This window comes from Rattus rattus, chromosome 4 (assembly GCF_011064425.1).
Source record: "Rattus rattus isolate New Zealand chromosome 4, Rrattus_CSIRO_v1, whole genome shotgun sequence".
Taxonomy (NCBI): Eukaryota; Metazoa; Chordata; class Mammalia; order Rodentia; family Muridae; genus Rattus; species Rattus rattus.
Genome location: NC_046157.1, coordinates 43,436,360 through 43,456,287, shown reverse-complemented (window position 1 = coordinate 43,456,287; position 19,928 = coordinate 43,436,360). Strand labels below are relative to the sequence as shown.

The 19,928-nt window shown below is 38.6% G+C and overlaps 1 protein-coding gene across 2 annotated transcripts in view; it reads left to right on the top strand.

Annotated features, from left to right (window-relative positions):
* Arl6 (ADP ribosylation factor like GTPase 6) overlaps positions 1 to 17,509 on the top strand; it is a 29,288-nt gene extending 11,779 nt beyond the window's left edge. Inside the window, exons 3-9 of one of the 2 annotated variants that reach the window (XM_032900332.1) lie at positions 5,224 to 5,285; positions 5,632 to 5,700; positions 6,452 to 6,546; positions 8,266 to 8,395; positions 11,757 to 11,812; positions 11,929 to 11,941; positions 16,992 to 17,509. In XM_032900332.1, the coding sequence (XP_032756223.1) occupies positions 5,224 to 5,285; positions 5,632 to 5,700; positions 6,452 to 6,546; positions 8,266 to 8,395; positions 11,757 to 11,812; positions 11,929 to 11,941; positions 16,992 to 17,025 (459 nt within the window). In that variant the 3' untranslated portion in view covers positions 17,026 to 17,509. The remainder of the gene's footprint in view (positions 1 to 5,223; positions 5,286 to 5,631; positions 5,701 to 6,451; positions 6,547 to 8,265; positions 8,396 to 11,756; positions 11,813 to 11,928; positions 11,942 to 16,991) is intronic. The other variant, XM_032900333.1, reaches the window with a different exon arrangement.
* Positions 17,510 to 19,928: the final 2,419 nt, after the last annotated feature.

Below are 19,928 nucleotides of genomic sequence, written 5' to 3'. Positions count from 1 at the left end.
TTGCCTCTTGCCATCTGGTTATCTCTGATGTTAGTTGGTCTTGCTGTGTTCCTAGGAGCCTGTGATCTTAGGAGTGAGAAGGTTCCTGAGAGACCATCTCTTTCCTGGCATGCTTTTGATGTATACTCTGGGACAGACTTAGCTCTTAGCACACATGGTGACCAGAAGGATCCTGTCCTCAGTGGTTCCTTTGCTCTGTGCACACCTGGTAGGACCCACTTGGGACAGTCGGTGGATCGAAAGTTCGGTCTCACCTGTGGGCTTAGGAATGAGAACCCTCCTGGGAGACCAGCACTCTCCGGGCAGGTTTTTGGTTCTGAGGGCTGTGGGACAGCCTTAGCTCTGAGTGCTGATGGAGACTGGAAGCCTACTTTTAACTCTACAGCCAGTGCCAAGTGGCTGCCTGCCGGGGCTGGAACACTGCTGTCTCCTATTCTATTACGTCTTCACCAGCTTTTGCTTTTGATGATTTCCTTCACTGACCAAACTTGGCTCCTCACAACTGGAACTTGCTCTGTAAACTGACATTGATTTTCAATTCCCCTCTCTCCTGAGTGTTGAGATTAAAGGCATGTATTTCCATGTCTGGACCTAGGCTTTTCTTTAATTCCCTTTCATTATAGATCCTTATAAACATGGCAACTATGCCTCAAGATCTGGATTAAAGGCATATATCCATCCGAATCGTACACGTCATCCAACCTCAAGATCCAAATCCAAGGCTTTTTGTCTTCCTGCCTCAAGGTTCAGATCAGGTGTGCCGCCATTTCTGGATTATAGTTCATTCCAGATATAATCAAGTTGACAACTGAAAATAGCTGTCACAGTCCAGTCATTGTCAGCTTGACACACAATCATATCTCTACGTCCAAGTGAAAATAGTAACCAGGTCATAATGAAGCCTAACATGATAAAAGTACCCTTAGTACAACTGCAAACACATTGTAAATTTAGAATAGGTAGCAGTGACCCTTGGTAACATCCTTTTCACAACATGGAAGCTAAGCTGGATGGGAATCTTGCCTGGAGGTCACCACTCCCTTAGTTCCATTTAATATCTTTAATCTTTAATCTCCCTGAACACAGGATTTATCTCCATTCTACTTCTTGGTGACACTTTAATCCTTGAAGCATGCATTTTGTATTTTTTCCTTCTCAGCTTGCTACATTTGATCAAAAATGCTCTTTGTAAGAGTGAAACAGGACAGAATCTATACTAGGCTGTTTGGAGATTTTCTTTCCCAATGCAGTTGATCTAAATCTCTTCACCTTAGCCTCAGACAGACTTTTTGGACAAGAGCAAAAAGCAGCACATTGCTCACCAAAATAACACAAGGACAGTCTGTAGGCATCAGACTCAAAGTCATCTCCTCTGAAGCCTCTTGAATCAGCCTCAGAGTTCATATTCCCCTCAGTATCACTGCCCTCCACACTTCTAGTGTGGCCCATCAAAGTTGCAAAATCCACATTCCTTCAAACAAAAAAGTGGTCAGGCCTATCACAGTAATACCCTGGTACTAACTTAGTTACGGTCTTAGTTAAGGATTCCATTGCTGTGAAGAGACACCATCATTCAGGCAACTCTTATAGAGGAAAACATTTAATCAGGGGCGACTTACAGAGTTCAGTCCAGTATAATCAGCACAGCAGTGTCCAGGCAGGCATGGCTCTGGAAGAGCCAGTAGCTCTACATATTGATCTTCAGGCAGCTAGGGAGGAGATTGGATGTGGGGGGTAGATTGAACATTTTTTTCTTTTCTTTTTTTTTGGGGCTGGGGACCTGAACCCAGGACCTTGGCGCTTCCTAGGCAAGCGCTCTACCACTGAGCCAAATCCCCAACCCCTAGATTGAACATTTAAGACCTCAAAACACCAACTCCACATTGACACACTTCCTCTAACAAGGCCACGCCTCCTCTAATATGCCCACACCTTCTAATAGTGCCACTCTGTAGGGCCAAGCATTCAAACACATGAATCTGTGGGGGCTGTACCTATTCAAACCTCCACAGCCCTTGACTTGTCAAGCATTGAATAACAAGTACCTAGAGTAAGGATTGGCACTTAAATATGCTTGGAATGATAGATGAATAGATTGAATTTAATCATTGTTGTCATCATCGTCATCGTCATCACCACCACCACCACCACCACCACCACCATCATCATCATCATTTTTGACCAGGGAATTTTGTTGATTACATGGAGGATAAATATTTTTAGCAAACTTGATAAAAATAAGACTTCTTTTAGAAATTCTGTTCTGATTCTGTTGATACTGTTCAAATCTCTGCTAGACTCAGAGGGTTCAGGCTACATGCCTTCCTTGTTGCCATTCCAGTCCAATGATTGAATGTATTTGTTCCTGGCTAAAACAGAAGGGAATTAATATTAGACATGACTCTCTGTTTTGGAGATGGAACTGAGAGTTGCCTGCTGTGTGTAGGGAAAATCAGACGGCCAGACAGTGACTTCAGGTTTCTGCCTCAGTTTCTTTCCACCCTGCTTTTCAGACATGCATGGTCCCTCACTGATCACAGATTCTGCTAGGGTGGCTGGTCCAAGGGCTCCAGGACATCCACTGTCTCCATCTCCAGAGAGCATGCTGTGGACAGCCTTTACTCTGAATTACTTCAGTGGAAAAATGAGTGCATATGAATCTGTTCTGTCCTAACCAACTGCTGGAGCTTCTTTTGTTCATTATCTTTATTAGAACTTTGGAGAAGAGAAAGTTGAGGGATTGTTATCCCTTCAAGCTAAATTTTAAAGAGGAGTTTGTGGAGAACCTAGGTAACTATGTAGAGGCAACTTAAGTGTTCTAATTATAATTCAGTGAAGACACTGTTGATATTTGGTGTATATTTTCTGCAATATCTTTAAACTTTTAAACTTTATCATGTAGTTGATATAAAAAAATTCAATAAAAATGGTAGGATCATGGGGAAAAAAACAAAATTAAATACTTTATTCCCAAGTTTGTTATTCAAGGAACCTCAGAGTAATGAGACAAGACCCTAAGTGCCACAAAATAATTTTGCTAGCAAACAAGAAAGGTACTTTGGGGAAATTATTAATGCAGCTCAAAGGCTAGTAGAAGGAAACGCTGAGTAAACAGACTTGGGGGAGGCAAACAAGAGATGCTCTGGGAATGGCCTACTCACAGCACATTACTAAGGTTCCCGTGCTCTTATTCATTCTCAGCTTCTCTTCCATTTGGATTTAAATTTTACAAAAGTACAGTACCTGAGTGAACAAGGTAATGTGAGGCAAATTTTCCCTTGTTCTACTCTTATTTTCACATAAAAATAACAAGATTTTTTATTTAGTTATTCTTAGGGCAATATGGGTAAACATAGGAATAAGAGTAACCAAAATGAGAGTATAATTAGAATAGTAGCAAACATTTCTGAAAAGTTTATGGACACCATTGTAAGTGTTTTATACCTATTAGCTCATTTAATTCTCATAATAACTTTATGAGCATGATAATATCGTTGACATTTAAGCAAACCTAACTTAACTTGTGCCAGGTGGCATAGCAAATTAGGAGTAATTAGGAGGCTATTGTAATTCAAAGCAACAAATGGAAAGGGCTATTCAGGTAGTGGCACAGAGCCAGGAAAACAGAGTGAATGGCTTCATAGGTGGCATGTAACAAAGGAAGGAGTCAAGAATACCTTCTCAGCATCTGGATCATAAAGAGGACAGAGTTTTGCTTAAATGAATGAAGTTTTGATGATGGAAATTCTAGGAGGCATTTAATGAGTTCAGTTGTCAATACAGTTTAATTGTCTGTGAGATCTGTCAAAGTGCATCCTGCTATTCTCTTGCTCTTTTTGATCTTCCTGTAGAACTCCCTACCAGAGCTATCATAACTCACCAATCTTACTTCAGTGTGTATCACTCTTTTACTTAGCAATGGACTTTAGACATGCATGCTGTCAGGAGCCATCTAGGAAAGGCTAAGGCTAGCAGGTGACTTTCCTGGAGACAGCCCAGTGTTTTTGAATTGTCTGCGATGGACAAAATTCTGACTTGCAAGGACTTAAGAAATCTCATCTCAGGATTGATTCTTATTGCTGATATGCCTTTCCTGTCATTATTAAATTAGTTCGATAATTCTTGGGCATTAGCCTACCCTATTGGGCAGATTTTGGGCAGATCAACGAAGATGTCCTCTCTTGTAGTAATGCTGATGATTTCTTAATTCCTAATAGTGATTCTATAGAATTCCTAAACTTAAACAAGTAATTTTGAGCCTTCATTGTTATAAAAACTGCAATTAAGGCTCTCTAAACCTTCGTGTGTCACGGGCTAATTTCACTAGGATAGAAAGCAGGCTTGGAACAGATTTGCAATCAGAGAATTCCTTCTGGGCTGACTCTGAAACCATTGTCTGGTAACTAAAGCTGTAAGCTGGAGTAGACAATTTATTGTGGGTACGAGGACAAAAGATAAAATGCTGACTGGATTTATCTATACAAAACTTCAAAACTAATGATACACTAGGCAGATGTTTGCGCTTGGACTACCATGTGATCATGTATCTTGAATTAAGGGTGAGAATAGAAAGTTGATTCCCTTTATTCACTCTCTCAGAAGCAAAGACTGGAGTCTCTTTTAAGAGTGACTGCTTCTTTCTGTGAACTTTCTCTAGCTGACAAGGAGTTAATGAACTCCCAGGCTGGGAAAGACCTGCTGGGAAGGAACAAAACAGCTACACCCCTAATCTAACCACTAGGTGTTAATTGCCAGAGGCCAGTGGTTTTCAGCCCCAGAACAAGCTAGTGTTCAGTCTGCAGACACTGTTACCTTCTAGCATCGTGTACTGTTAGAGAGTTAACCTCTCCAGTGTGTTAACCTCAGACCCGCATTTTCCCCAAGCTGCAGCAGGCCGCTGGCAGCTTGCCTTCTATTTTTCCTGAGTAGCAAGTTATTTCCCCACTAGGATCTTTGCACTCATTCCATTTTCTACAATATTCTTTGCCAAGAACTTGCCATAGGCCTTCCCCTTCCTGCCATTCACTTTTGTGTCAGACATCACCCCATTCCTGAACACTCTGTCTATGTTGCCATATGTTGATTGTTGTTTACACTTTTATGTGATGAACTTGAGACCAGGTACACATGAAGACTGCCATGCGTACATTGATTCAGCATGTATGTGTTGACTGATTATGAAGTTCAGAGTGACTCTTTAAACATTTTATGTTTTCTCTTCAGGCTCAAGTTCAAGATATAGTTCCAACCATAGGATTTAGCATAGAGAAATTCAAATCGTCCAGGTAACATCCCTTCTCTCTGTGACTATGAAGCTGTTTCCAAACTTACCTGGAAAGCATTTATCATCTCAAATCCCCATGGGCTGTGCCCTTTTGTACCACTTCCTTTTGTTTACTCTCAGCCCTTAAAGTTTAGACCAACTCCTGAAAACCTCATCAGCAAAGGATGCATTTTTATGTTATCCATTGCATAATCATATTTAAATCATTCTTAATTTTTTCTTGAATATTAACATTTATTACTCCGTAGCCATGATGATTTGTCTGATAGAAAACAGCTAAAAATATTAAAAGTTAACCACTTAATTTAGTTGCTTTGAAGACACTAATGCTTTGCTTTGGTTTATAGTTTGTCTTTTACAGTGTTTGACATGTCAGGTCAAGGAAGGTACAGGAATCTCTGGGAACACTATTATAAGTAAGTATTTTTGTGAATGTTGCTTAACTACATGGTTACATTCTAAGACAAATAATGATTAGAAATCCAAGTGATCATATGGTTTCTGCTCTGAAAATGTAACTTCATATAATTTCTGACTTTGTTCTTTTCTCTTTTGCTATCTATTTCTATCTGTGGTTTAGATAGCCACACATTAAAAACCAGCTCTCAAGCTAGACATAGTGGTACATGCCTATTATCCCAGTTCTTGTAATGCTAAGGAATAAGTGCCACAAATTCAAGGCCAGCCTGGGCTACATACCAATTTTGAAGCCAGGCTGGGATACATAGTGGAGCCACATTCCCCAACCCCTCTCTCTCTCTCTCTCTCTCACACACACACACACAGCAGGGGAGAGAGAGAGAAAATAGTCACCTCAGCTGTTACTTTGCTCTTTCCCTCGTTGCTCTGTCTCTACTGCTTGCATAATTCTATATTCACTCACATAAGTTCCCACAGCTGCTTTTAATGAGGAAATGATTCCTTATTCAAATTATTTCTTCAAGGAGATCATAGATCAGAATTATTATTAGCCATATTTAGTTAAAATAACAAATTGTTTTAATAGTGGATTGCTTGTTTTATGAGTATTTTTATACAAGGTATTTTTCAAAGTAAGTACTTCAATTAAAACAGCTGCCAAGTTACTAGAATCCAGATGTTTGATGCCCGCCTAAGACTGCGTGTGGTAGTAAAATAATTTCATTTCTCCTTCTTTACATTATACAGAGATGGACAAGCCATTATCTTTGTCGTTGACAGTAGTGATAAATTAAGAATGGTTGTGGCCAAAGAAGAGCTTGATACCCTTCTAAATCACCCAGGTACTGGTGCACCTTCTTCCACCTATAGTATCTGTATTTGGGGTTCCATCTGTAGGTGTCGGTTTGTTCCTTAGTATAAAAAAGATGGTTATGAGATAAAATTATTTTCTAATTAAATTTGTAAATTTTAAAGCTTATTGTTATACAAAAGTTCATAATAACTTTGCCTAATTTTTCTTTTTTATTTCAAAGGTTTTTACAGTGTTTTTATATACTGGCCTCTTTTTCCTTAGCACTAAAAGTTCTGCCTTCTTAAATATATAAATAATAAACAGTAGTAAGAGGAGACCATTAGACGGCAGCCATGAGGAAGTGTCTCTCTGTGCAGAAGGATATCAGCTGCCATTGCTTTGGTTTCTCTGTGGCCGAGCGTGTGTGGCAGAGCAGCCACACAGGCAGTCGTGCTTTTGCTTGTTTGGCCTTCAGTGTTAGCAGAAAGAAAGGAGGAGAACTTCAAGTAGGAGGAAGACGAACTGGGTTTTAGTATTTATTATTGTGGTATGCATTTTAAGTATGAATGCATTTATGTGTACCCTGGGCATGCAAGAGCCCACAGAGGCCAAAAGAATGTGTCAGAGCTTCTGGAACTGGAGATACAGGTAGTTTGGAACCCCTGACCATTTTATTTTTAAGTGTTGCTTAGGTGAAAAGATAAATATATACAGTAATTAAATCGATGAGTTGATTTTTATGGGGAATTAGATATAATAGTTATGGCTAGAAATATATGGCTTTTTTTTACAACATGTAAAGATGCTGCTGTGTGTTGCCTTTCCTGTGGAGGGCAATTGTGCAACATTGGACAGGTTGCGAGGACATTCTCTTACCATCTATGACTTATGGCTTCTAACTTCTAAGCTCTTTTGCACTTGGCTTCACTCTCAGCTAAGAGCACTTGCTGACAAACCTGGCCCCCATCCTTAGTTTGAACCTATAGAGCCGCATGGTAGACAGAGGGAGAGTTGACTCTTTCCTAAGACTTGTCCTCTGACCTCCATGTATCTCATAACACAGCTACATGTAAGTACACACACACACACACATGAATGTGTACACACACATACATACAAACATGCACACACACAGTTAATGCATATACAGTTAAATATATAAATGTTAAAAAAGCAAAAACAAAATCTTGGGAAAATCCTTTCAAAACTGTAATAGGCAAAATAACTTGTTAAAAATGGTGTCCCTTGTTCATTGTGCAGTCTATGACTTAAAGTTCATCCACTTCCTCTTCTTCCCACTTGAGGTCTAGATATCTGTGTTGACTCTGAAACCAACAGAAATGTTTGCCTGTTTTGCATAAATACTTCTCTGTGACTGCTAGGTTCTCCTTCTCTGACCATATTCTTTGGTTTAAAGCACCTAGCCAGAGAGCACATCATCTTACCAAATAGTTTTCCATTTTTTTTTTCTGTTTAGATCACTGGTTCTCTACCTTTTGGTGCCGTGACCCTTGAATATAGTTCCTCATGTTGTGAAAACCCCAACCATGAAATTATTTTGTTGCTACTCCATAAGTGTAATTTTGCTACTGTTACAGACTTTAGTATAAACATCTGATATGCCCCCAGGTTGAGAACTGCAGGTTTAGGTGAATATTTAACTGTGTATCTTTAAATGTTTATGTGTGTGGATTTCAGTTTTAGGGGGCTAGGGCAAAGTCATCCAAAACACTAGCGGTGTTAAGGTGGGGTTTCTTTTCTTTTTCAGATATTAAGCACCGTCGAATTCCAATCTTGTTCTTTGCAAACAAAATGGATCTTAGAGACGCAGTGACTTCTGTGAAAGTGTCTCAGCTGCTGTGTTTAGAGAACATTAAAGATAAGCCGTGGCATATTTGGTAAACAATTTGTATTTCTCATTTTGTCTCTCTGAAAAGGCTGTGAGTTTGTTTTTGTTTAGGGTTTGTTTTTGTTTTGTTTTTGGCACTTTATAAATGTCCAGACATAGTAGAATGTAAGCTAAGTATTTGCTTCACAGATTTGCAAGTACTCATGAAAATACTGCTTTTAACTCTACAAATCCCTTGATGCTAGAAAAACTATATTTAAAAAAACAAACAAAAAACAAAAACCTCTTGTACTGAACAACAATTAAAACTTACTCTTCTGACTCCAAACACAGTGGCTTCCTTTTTCATCTGAAATCAGCCAAGCCACTATGCTGTCACCTTGCCTGAATCATTTACCAAATTAGTTGTCCTGGGTTGCTGTTGCCTCAAACAACCATAAAATAAGCAACAAAGAGACCACATGGTAATGGTTAGCCCCCTAGGAGTTGGGATTTTTGACAAGTTTTGGTTGCTGCCTTATTTTTTCCTTTCCCACTCTTGTGGCTGGCACATGTTACATATCCTGTAAATGTTTGTTCAGATGAAGCAGAGGAAGTGGCTGTGTGTGGACGCTAGCAAGCAGTGTCTGAAAGTGCTGTGCACTACTTATTTAGGAAAGACTTTCTTAATTAACTCTTTTGTGCCACTGTACTGAGATCCTCTTTTGCTACCTACCTACCTACCTTCCCATGTCTTAAAATGTCCCTCTAGAGCAGTCCCTCTAGTTTGTAAGAGTTACAGTAATATTTAACAGGAAGGTGGGCACAAATCAGAGAAGTCTACTGACACTAAAAGTGACCAAGCATATGAAGCAAGAAAGTGAAGCCTAGGAGCCACGGCATGGAGTTGGGGTGGGAATGCAGCTGTGCTCCTGGCTGAGCAGCTGTTGACATTTTGATGGTTACTGGGAGGGGGAAGAGTTGGCTGATGGTTCAGCCAAAGGCACCCAGAAATATTTGGGGGTCACATAGACTGGACTGACTAGGTTTTAGAGTGAAAGAGAGAGAGAGCATGAAGTTGGTTGTTAGGGAGATGGGAGCGAATATGATCAAATACATTGTATGAAATTCCAAAGAATTAATAGTACTTTTAAAAAGAAAAGATTTAAGAGCTAGCCTTGGTGCTGAACAGAGTAGCGTTTAGATAAATACTAGAAATATCTCAGGATTCTATGGGTCCCTCGCCCCCATCCAATATCCCTCTGCCCAGGAAGGAAATAGTGAAACCCTCCTTGCTTTTGAACAGTGGGGGAGGGCAGGGCTACTCTGTGGTTGTTGAATTTGAATCTGAGGTCCAGTGGTATTTAGTAGTTAAGAATGTGATTTTAGACAGAGAAATTCTTTGAGATAAAACCTTTACTATCTTAAATCACTGGACTCCAAATTGTTGGGCTCCAAAGCAATATATATTAAAATAAATACTAATTCTTGGGTTTTACAGAGTATTGTGATACCTTGCTAGAAAGCATAATATTCAAATATTCAAATTTTATAAGTGAATTACCCTTTTTCTACCTAAAATAACTAACAGTTGAATTTAAACACATTTACTTATTCAGTTATGACATCTCAAAATTTTTCTGTGTAAATGATGAAATCACAATGTTGTGAGGGAGTTATATTCCCAGGTTCTGTGTTTTCTATGTATCATAGAAAAATGTCAAGATGTTTTTTTAAAATATACCTATAACTTTGCTTCTCCTTAATTCAAACTGAACATCATCTTTTTAATTCAAATTAGCATTCCATTTGTTAGTTTGTTCTGTATTTTATGATTTTTTTAAAAGCATGCACAAAATTAGCAATATGTTTATCCTTCTTTTCCAGTGTTAGCTGTATGGACGGTAGTCCTTAGTGACACAGAGATAAAGTATTACCTGTCCCTTGCCTTAGATATTGTCTGGGAAACTAAAGAAAAGGTCGAGACTTTCATGTTTAATCATCATCACTAACCATAAGGCCTGCGGCCTCATTGTGTTGGCATATTTTGACTTAGTTCCTTTGTGATATGCTTGGATATTTACATGTAGAATAGAGAGTTAATAAGGAAATAATTGTACAAACATTAGATGACTGGATGAAGAAACACCAATAGGGTAAGGGAAGCCATGAGGACTTCCTATCTTTGTGGCCTGTTTGAGTCTGGGACCATTTCATGTGATAGCATGGTTGGGAAAGCAGCTACTAGTTAGAGGCCAGGAAGAAAAGTGCTCATGGGGGCGGGGAGAGGCCAGCACCGGTTCTGAACCAGGAACAGCAGCCATCCTCCAACAGAGCAGTCTAAGGGAAACTGGAGGATGTAGCCACTGACAAAGCCAGGCCCATAAAACACAAGCACTGTGGCACCTGCTGAAGAGCTGTTGTTTGCTCTCCTTCTGAGTCTTACAGCTTATCCCACAGTAAACAGAGAACTGGCTCAGAGAAATGGCCGAGTTTGTAGTCACTTGCTGACACCTCCACCAGTGGACAAAGAGCTTTCCTGTATTACTTGTTAGAACTATGTGTGCCAAAATCAATACCTTGGGCTTTTTTGGTGTAACTGATACTATGCCTTGCTGTTAGCATATGTGATAAAAAGTGTGCTCTGAATGATTGCTTATCTTCTATTGTTTGTTTCTGTTTTCCTACTGGAAAGAATTCTTTAGGTTCTTTACTATGCTCTAGGTGATGCTTCTTCCTAAATGATGTAAAACAATTTCTAATTACTCAGAAATTTTAGTTATATATTGATATGATCATAGATTTTAAAGTAAGTTACTAGATCTTTAACATATAATGTTGTCATAAATTCCTGTATTTGCAGGGTGGAATCTGTTCAATCAATACATAGCAAGTTTGAGTCAAACTTGAACTATTATGAAATCCTGCCTCAAAAATAAAGCAACAATAACAACAACCACAGACCCATGTTATAATTATGGGATTTTACTCTATAAATAAATTGCATTTCAAATGAAGTCAGTTGATTCTGTGACTATTGTGACCTAAGTCAAACATTTCTAACAGATAAATGCTATGGGAGCACTGGGTGCAGTGAGGGTAGGACAGTAAACTCTAGAAAATTAGGTAGGACAGTGGGAAAAGTAACCTGGTGTTTTATGTGTTCTTAATATCACTACAAATCTCAAAGTTTGTCTCAGGAGTTTTTTCTCTAGTCTTCAGACTCTAATTTCCTATTATTATTAATATATTATACGTCAATAGAATATATAATATTATTAATATAATGTATTCTATTTCAATATTTAATCAGTTTTGCACAAACATCTATTATTAGTATACATTTCTTTGCAGTATGGCAGAAATATTGTTTTGACTCATAGAGTTGTATGGCACCATAAAATGGACCTTGTGTGTGGACTTTCTTTCAGTGCTAGTGATGCCCTCAAAGGAGAAGGACTGCAGGAAGGCGTGGACTGGCTTCAAGGTATACCCCAAGCTGCTGCGTGTCTGTAGCCCGCTTCTGTCTCATTCGTTCATTTCATCTTTATACTTTAATTTTATTACATCAATGCCCCTTCTTGTTTTTATTTCTGCTGTCAGAAAAAACAGTACAGTAAGTACCTGATACCTTGCTTCATTTATTTTATTACATTTTTCTAGCAGATTTCTGTATATACATTCAATAAATATAAGAAATCTGGAAAATGGTTTTAATTTATGGACTCAGATTTTCATTAAATCTAGTAGCTAAAAAGCACATCTGAAGTTTGGAACAAACATTAGGCCTTACTGTTAATAACTAGAACAAAATGACAACTATTTTTTTATGAATCATGATGTATAGGATTCCATATATAACTTATATATAATTTACATGTACAAGTTTTAACACTCATTTAGTGTTATAAATACTATTAATGATACCTTGTTTATTTCAGTTCAGTTTTCTTAATGAAATCAGCTGTAGTATAATGTACAGCACTAGTGTATCAGGTAGTACGGTGTTCCCTGGGGTTCTGTTGTCTGCACAAGAACAGGCTGCCAGCATGCAGTGCAGTAGACAGCTGTGTGTTCGCTGTGTCCTTCCTGAGAAGTCTTGATGGTCGTCAGAAGTTTTCAGTTTACACAGAATGACTGTTCATTCTTACTGCGAATCTGCGTACTTTGAATGAGAGTAAAGGAGATCCAAATTCTCATTACAGTTCTTGGTTATAATATTAGATATGTGTGGGACAGTTTTTCATTTTTCTTCTTCCATGCTTTGGAAACCCTTGGATAATTACAGCCTTTTGTGTTGGATGGAAAAGTCATCTGCCTACTACAACTGCTAAACGCACATTTCACAGAGATGTGTAAAATCTGGTTTTCTAGTGATTCTAATTCCACAAACTTTTTCTTTCTTTCTTTTTTTTTTTTTTTTTTTTTTTTTGAGACAGTTTCTCTCTTATCGCCTGGCTATCCTGAAACTCACTCTATAGACCAGGCTGGGCTTAAACTTGGAGATCTGTATCCCTCCAAGTACTGGGATTAAAGCCCCACCTGACACAGACTTTCATTTCTAGATTGTATTTATTCAGACAAAAGATTTACTATTAAATTGCAAAGAACATTCTAGTCCTATTTTATAAGAAACAAATAAACATCTTTAATGTTCCTAAATATTAGTAAAGACATTTTTTCTTTGAACCCATCAACTTCAAATTTTAAATTATTTTAAGAAGTATTGGGGATTATGGCATGGATTTCCAGAAGAAACTGGTGAGAGTAAAAGTCCAAAGAAGATAGAGAAGCAAATTTTCTGGCAGACCTTTCTTCACCAGTGCTGACCATTGCTCCCAGTGAAGATGCAGCATGCAGTGGAAGGCCTGCCGACACTCTCAGTGCAGTCATTGCCACCTTAGGACTGAGATGATGGTGGAAGGCCTTAGGACTGAGGTGATGGTAGAAGGCCTGCCGACACTCTCAGTGTAGTCATTCCCACCTTAGGACTGAGGTGATGGTGGAAGGCCTTAGGACTGAGGTGATGGTAGAAGGCCTTAGGACTGAGGTGATGGTAGGAGGCCTTGGGAGGGTGATGGTAGAAGGCCTTGGGACTGAGGTGATGGTAGAGGCCTGCCGACACTCTCAGTGTAGTCATTCCCACCTTAGGACTGAGATGATGGTGGAAGGCCTTAGGACTGAGGTGATGGTAGAAGGCCTTAGGACTGAGGTGATGGTAGAAGGCCTGCCGACACTCTCAGTGTAGTCATTCCCACCTTAGGACTGAGGTGATGGTAGGAGGCCTTAGGACTGAGGTGATGGTAGGAGGCCTTAGGACTAAGGTGATGGTAGAAGGCCTTAGGACTGAGGTGATGGTAGGAGGCCTGCCGACACTCTCAGTGTAGTCATTCCCACCTTAGGACTGAGGTGATGGTAGGAGGCCTTAGGACTGAGATGATGGTAGGAGGCCTTAGGACTGAGGTGATGGTGGAAGGCCTTAGGACTGAGATGATGGTGGAAGGCCTGCCGACACTCTCAGTGCAGTCATTCCTACCTTAGGACTGAGGTGATGGTAGGACATCTAGGGTTTGCTTTCTGTTTCTCCCTTCTTCCCCAGCTCCCTGTGTATTTTTATTTTTTGTCTGTAGCAATAGCCACTAGGTGTCAGTAATGATCCAGTTTTACAGTACCAGCTTTCAAGTCTTTGTACCTTACCTCCCAAGTCTTTGTGAGAGCAGCATACTGTTAGAAGTGCTTTTGTGCAAGGTAAGTACGAGCATCCTTGCAGCTCTGTGCACAGTAGTAGTTGCAGAAGAGCTGGGCCTTTGAGGGAGCATATTTATTCCACTTACCTTTAACCCCTCTCCCCACTAACACACATCTTTGCACCTTATGAAGCAATTTTCACATCTGGAATATTAAAATTTAAATTTCATAGAATACTGTACATATGAATTAAAGTATAGTGCACAGGAAAGCCTTCAATAAATGCCAGATTTACTCTTTACCTAGGCACACTGCTTAAATGAGACAGAAACTTCATAGCTATAAAACAATAAAAGGATATATCAGTTTGTTTTTTACTAGATAAGTATTGTATTTCCTGTAGAAGAGCAAATAGTATAGATTTTATTGTTCTCTGTTATATTTGAATATAAAGAGAGATAAGCTTCTATCTTTCAAGACAAGTAAATAAAAAAGGCTAACCAGCTTATAATGTCGCTCATTAGCTAAAGAAGCAGAGAAAATTCTAACTGTAAATGACCTTCGAACTATATTCATTTTACTTTCAGAATCCTGAAGTTTCCTAGCATATTAAACAAGATTCATTTTGCACTGATCCAATCATATTTATTTAAGCTTAATATTGAATTTTTGTGTAATATTAAATCATATGATTATATTCTCTTTTGAAAGATTTGTTAATTTTATATGTTTAGTGATCAGTATTAAATCTTCTAGTTCTGAAACTTTCAAGTGAGAATTTTTTGGGGGAAGGAGGAATGGTTTTTTTGTTTGTTTTTTGGTTTGGATTGGTTTGTTTTCTGAGGCAGGGTGTCACTATTTATGTAACACTGGCTGACCTGAAACTCACTATATGAATTTCTCAATGACGAGACTACAGGCATATACTTATACTACCTTCCCAGTTTTCAAGTGAGATTTTTTTAAAGTTTTCCCAAATATTGAAACTTGTTTTTAATCATATTATAGATAAGATGAAAAATCAGTAATGCCTACAGACTTCAGACTTTAATCTCGTTTAATTTTATATTAAATACCAAGAATGAGTCCAGGACAACCATCCTGTGTAAGCAAATACACATCATAGACAAGTTCTAATCTTACCGCCTTAGTCCACTTACAATTTTTTGTGCCTATATTTTACATACTGTGCATATGAGTACTCTAATAAAAATGGAGGATTGAACACATACTTCAATCTCAGGTATCACTAATAATAATGTCAGCATTTTAAAAAGATATTAACTCCATATATATGTAGTACAAATGATAATCTTGTCTGGAAAGCTGGTGATCTGATGGATGTTGATTGACTTAACAGACTCCCCCAAACACCGAATCCTAAGCTGGCAGTAAAAAAATATTAATACACAGCATAATTGACTTTGAAGATCTTCTCAAAGGCTCAGAATATGCTGGTAATTGAAAATAATACAGTTAAAAATAAAAGATGGATCTGGAACTGTAAACCATGGAGACAAACCACAACTCTCCTCACCCTAAAAAAAGTTTTAAGAATTATCCTTTGCAAATATTCAAACACTACCTCTGGACTGGAAAACACCAGACACATCTGTGTATGGTCATAGTGAACTGACTGCAAAGAGAGGATGCGAGCTTTCATATAGAAAAATTCTGTGGCTCTCGTCTCTCTTCTACTCCACCTGCAACAGTGGAAGTAGACAGACAATAGCGAGGGTCATCTGAGGAATCCGACTGAAGAGTAGGCAGAAGTTAAGTTGGCTCTGAGGAAGCAGATTAGGAACTAGGCAGACAGCCCAGCTCATGCCTTGAATCCCAACACTTGGAGGCCAAGGCAGGCAGATTTAAGGCCAGCCTGGTCTACAGAACAAGTTTCAAGACAGCCAAGACTACACAGAGAAACTCTGTCTCAAAACAAACAAACACAAAGAGAAGGAAAAGAGAGAAGACGCAAGGCGAAAAGAAGTAGAAATAGTATTAGAGGAAGGAGGAGCAGCAGGAGGAAGAGGAGCGGATATATACTATCATTATCGTTTAACCCTGAGGACAGTGGAGACTTTCGCAATCTTCCTGAGGTGGGAATAGGTTTCATATAAGGAAATAAATTGTTGCATCAAACTTCCCAATACCAGCTACTTGGTATAGTATTGGATAGTATTTATCATATATGATACTGGTTAGTGCCTAGAAGAGACCACAGAGAATATCCTAGAATCACTACTCAGGCAATGTCAAAGTATTGTGACAGTAAAAGCAAACCACAGGATCAAGTGGCCCATCTCCCTAGGGTACTTGTAAAGTGCTCCTTGTGTTGGCATGAGGTCTGAGTAAGTTTAAATTCCCAGTACATATCTAATCCCAGTATGCCTATGACAAGATGGGAGACTGAGATAGGAGAAGCTTGTGGGGCAGCTAGCCTGGTATACAGAACAGCAAACAACAAGACCTATTTTAAGAAAGAAGATAAAAATCAACACTTGGTTGTTCATTGACTTCCACATATGGACCAACATGTCTGTGCACACCCAGACACTTGAATATGGACACGTGCATCATACACTTAACTAGAAAGGGAAGGATGGCTAGATGGATCAGGAACTAGGAATGAACATTAAGGTTGCAAAGGAAGGCTACTGATATTTCAGGAATTACTGTGTGTTTAATGAGTTATAAGTAATTCCCTTGAAAATAATTAATTGTAAGTAATTGCTTCCAAAAAAGGAGTGATCACCAAAGGAACTTCTACCTCTCTTTCTAATAAGCCTGTAAAACCTGTATTCTTTACTTAGAGTAGCTTATATAAAACTTAACACAGCAGTCTTAATTGTACCTTAAGAAAACAGATGTATACATAGGGCTTTCGTGTGTTATATAGAGTTACCTTGAAGTGATTTAGAAAATAGGGTTACTGTGTTTCCCTTGTGAGGCTGACAATGTTTTTGTCTGTCTATCATCAGATCAGATCCAAGCTGTGAAGACGTGAGAAGATAGTCCCTGGAGACCTCAGCGATGCTCAATTAATGGTATCTATGTAAGGCATACTGAATAATCTCAAATTTATTTTAAAAGATATATGCGACTAAGAATATTTTTACAACATTCTGCTTGCTTTTGTGGACTCTGGAAGAACATTTTAAGGACTTTAGGACTTGAGACATTATTAATCTGGCCATTAACTGTACAAAATCTAAGATTTCTTAGGAACTCCCTAGTTACCAGCTTCTTGTAAAAGTCTACACATTGTTATAATCAAAATGTGTAAATACCACTTGTAAGCCATCTCGATATCCTGTCATGACTTATATCTTTAATGTATTTTTATTTTTAATTGTCTTCTAAAAGTTTAGTTTGTTGTATTACTTTGAAGTGCAAATTGTGTTAGGGAAACAGCCTTAAAGATTTATAAGGGATCACAAGTAATTAGTCTGTATGTAATTTTTATTGTCACTATCAATAAAAAAATGAAATATACCAACTAGAGTGCTTTGTTCATGCCGAAAAGAATAATGTGTTGGTGTAGTATTTGGTGTTGCAACCGCCAAGCATTGTCTGAGGCCAACTAAACTGAATTCATTTACTCGGTGCTTACTGAAGGGGTCCGTACTTCCTGATTAGGCCTTGCCCTGTAAACCTGCATATGTGCGTGCTGCCTCACAGCTGTGAAGGTTTGGATATGTGGTCAGCTCATATATGTAAAGCATCCCTCACCTTCACTGACATCAGTTTAATGAGGGAGGATCTGAGAACATTTCATATATGATGGATATATTTTATTTCAGTAGCTAAATGACAATATTGCATATTTAAATTAATAAATATAAATGTTAATAAATGTTTAATATTTTTATAACTTTCTTATTTTTCTTCTTAACATGTCCATGTGTTAGTCTGCTTTCTGTTATAGCAGAATGCAGGAGATAATTTATAAGGACAGAGAGGAAAAGAGGGAAGAAGGGAGGAAGGAAGAAAAGGAAAGAAAGAGATTGGTTCTTGTTTAGAACTTGATGGCTCGTGCTCAGTCCCTCGTGTTCCATCCATGCCACGAGAGTCTCATGGCTTCAGGACACGGCAGATGAAGCTCCTCACTTTTATAGCTAAGGAAGCTAAGAATGAAGAGAAAGCTGGATACAGTCATGGGTGCATTCTCAGTTCACTGCTTAAGGAGTCTTCTGGGTAGTCAAGACCCAAATTACCGCAGACTCCAGTAGCTCAGAACAGTATTTATAAACTGCTATGTGAATTTTCTTTGGAATTTTAGATGTATCTCAGAAACACAACATATGTAACTTCTCACAACCTAAACACCATTTGTAATTAATTGTAAACTCAAATTCATACTTCCCTTTTAAATTAGACACGGAAACTAGTCACACAACAGTGATGTCAGTTCTGAAAAACATTGTGTTTGAGTGAAAAGCTATGAATTATATAGCATCTTAAGCATTTTTTAGTCATGAAAATAACAAAAGATGAGTAATGCAGACACATTGGTACAGGTATCCCATTGGGGGTAGTAGATGTTTTTACAGATTTCATAAAAACAGCAGTCAAAGCTATATAATCCAGTCTCTCAAGGTCCAGAAATCCAGTGAATGGACATTTACAAAACTAAAAATCATCTAAATATCATGGTCATTTAGTGGTGTGTCTATTTTGATAGCATGTCATAAACTGCTTTTATTACCATGCTCTCAGAATGTCATCAGTGTAGTGCTGCCTCAAATATAGATAGAAAAGATGATATAATTTTGAAACGTGTGCCTTAGTTAGGCCAAGAGATGACCAAGGCATCTCTTATAAAGAACAACATTTAATTGGGGCTGGCTTACAGGTCGAGAGGTGCAGTCCATTATCACCATTGGAAGGAAGCATGGCAGCCTGCAGGCAAACCTGGTGGTGGTGAAGAAGCTGAGAGTTCTACATCGTGATCCAAAGGCAGCCAGGAAGAGACTCCATCTTCCACAGACAGCCGGGAGAAGGCTCTCAAAGCCCACTCCCACAGAGGTACACTCCCTCCCACAAGGCCACACCTCCTAATAGTGCCACTTCCCGTGGGCCGAGTATATCTAAACCACCACAACATGTATTTATATTTTGTGGAGGAAATGCTGTGTGGAGGTAAGATGATAGCTTTTAGGAGTTGGTTCTGACCTACCACGTGGGTTCTGGGAATTGAATTCACAGCATTGGTTTGGCAGCAAGTACCTTTATGTACTACTGCCAACCTCACAGCCTGTGCTGCCATTTAAAGAAAGAAACAACAAAACTAGATACATTAACAATCGTAGGAGTGCAGAGAAAATTCAAATTTTCACCTACCATGTATTACTACACATTTAGAATTTACATCCTTCAATCTTAACAACCATATATATATATATATGTATGTATGTATGTATGTATGTATGTATGTATGTATGTATGTATGTTATACCCTGTTGTCTCTGTTTTGTGGGTTAAGGGTTTGTACCTGTTTGTTGTGTAAGACTTTTCCTGGGTAAATAATGAAGAAACATCCACTCAGCCCAGAAAGGACAACACCACCACACCAAAAAAATGAATCCACCAAAATCCAACTTGGTAAACCAGTAAGTTTATTACAGCTACTTACTCTGGAGTATGAGTGAAGGGTTACTTACAGAATCATGGACAACTCAAGTCAGCCACATCAACACAGAGCTCCACTCTTCCCAGCATGGCTAATGACTCAGAGAAGCTGAACCCATGGAGGTCTGTACCATAGGCAGACAATTCAACTGGTCATAATTACCACCTAGAGCAGTGCTTACTGCTTACTGTTGTAATTCAGGTAAGTTTCAGGGACTTTCTGAGACTTAGTAGTTGTTCATTTCCTCAATCTGAATGAGCCTCCCTTTACAATTCCTCATGCTAAA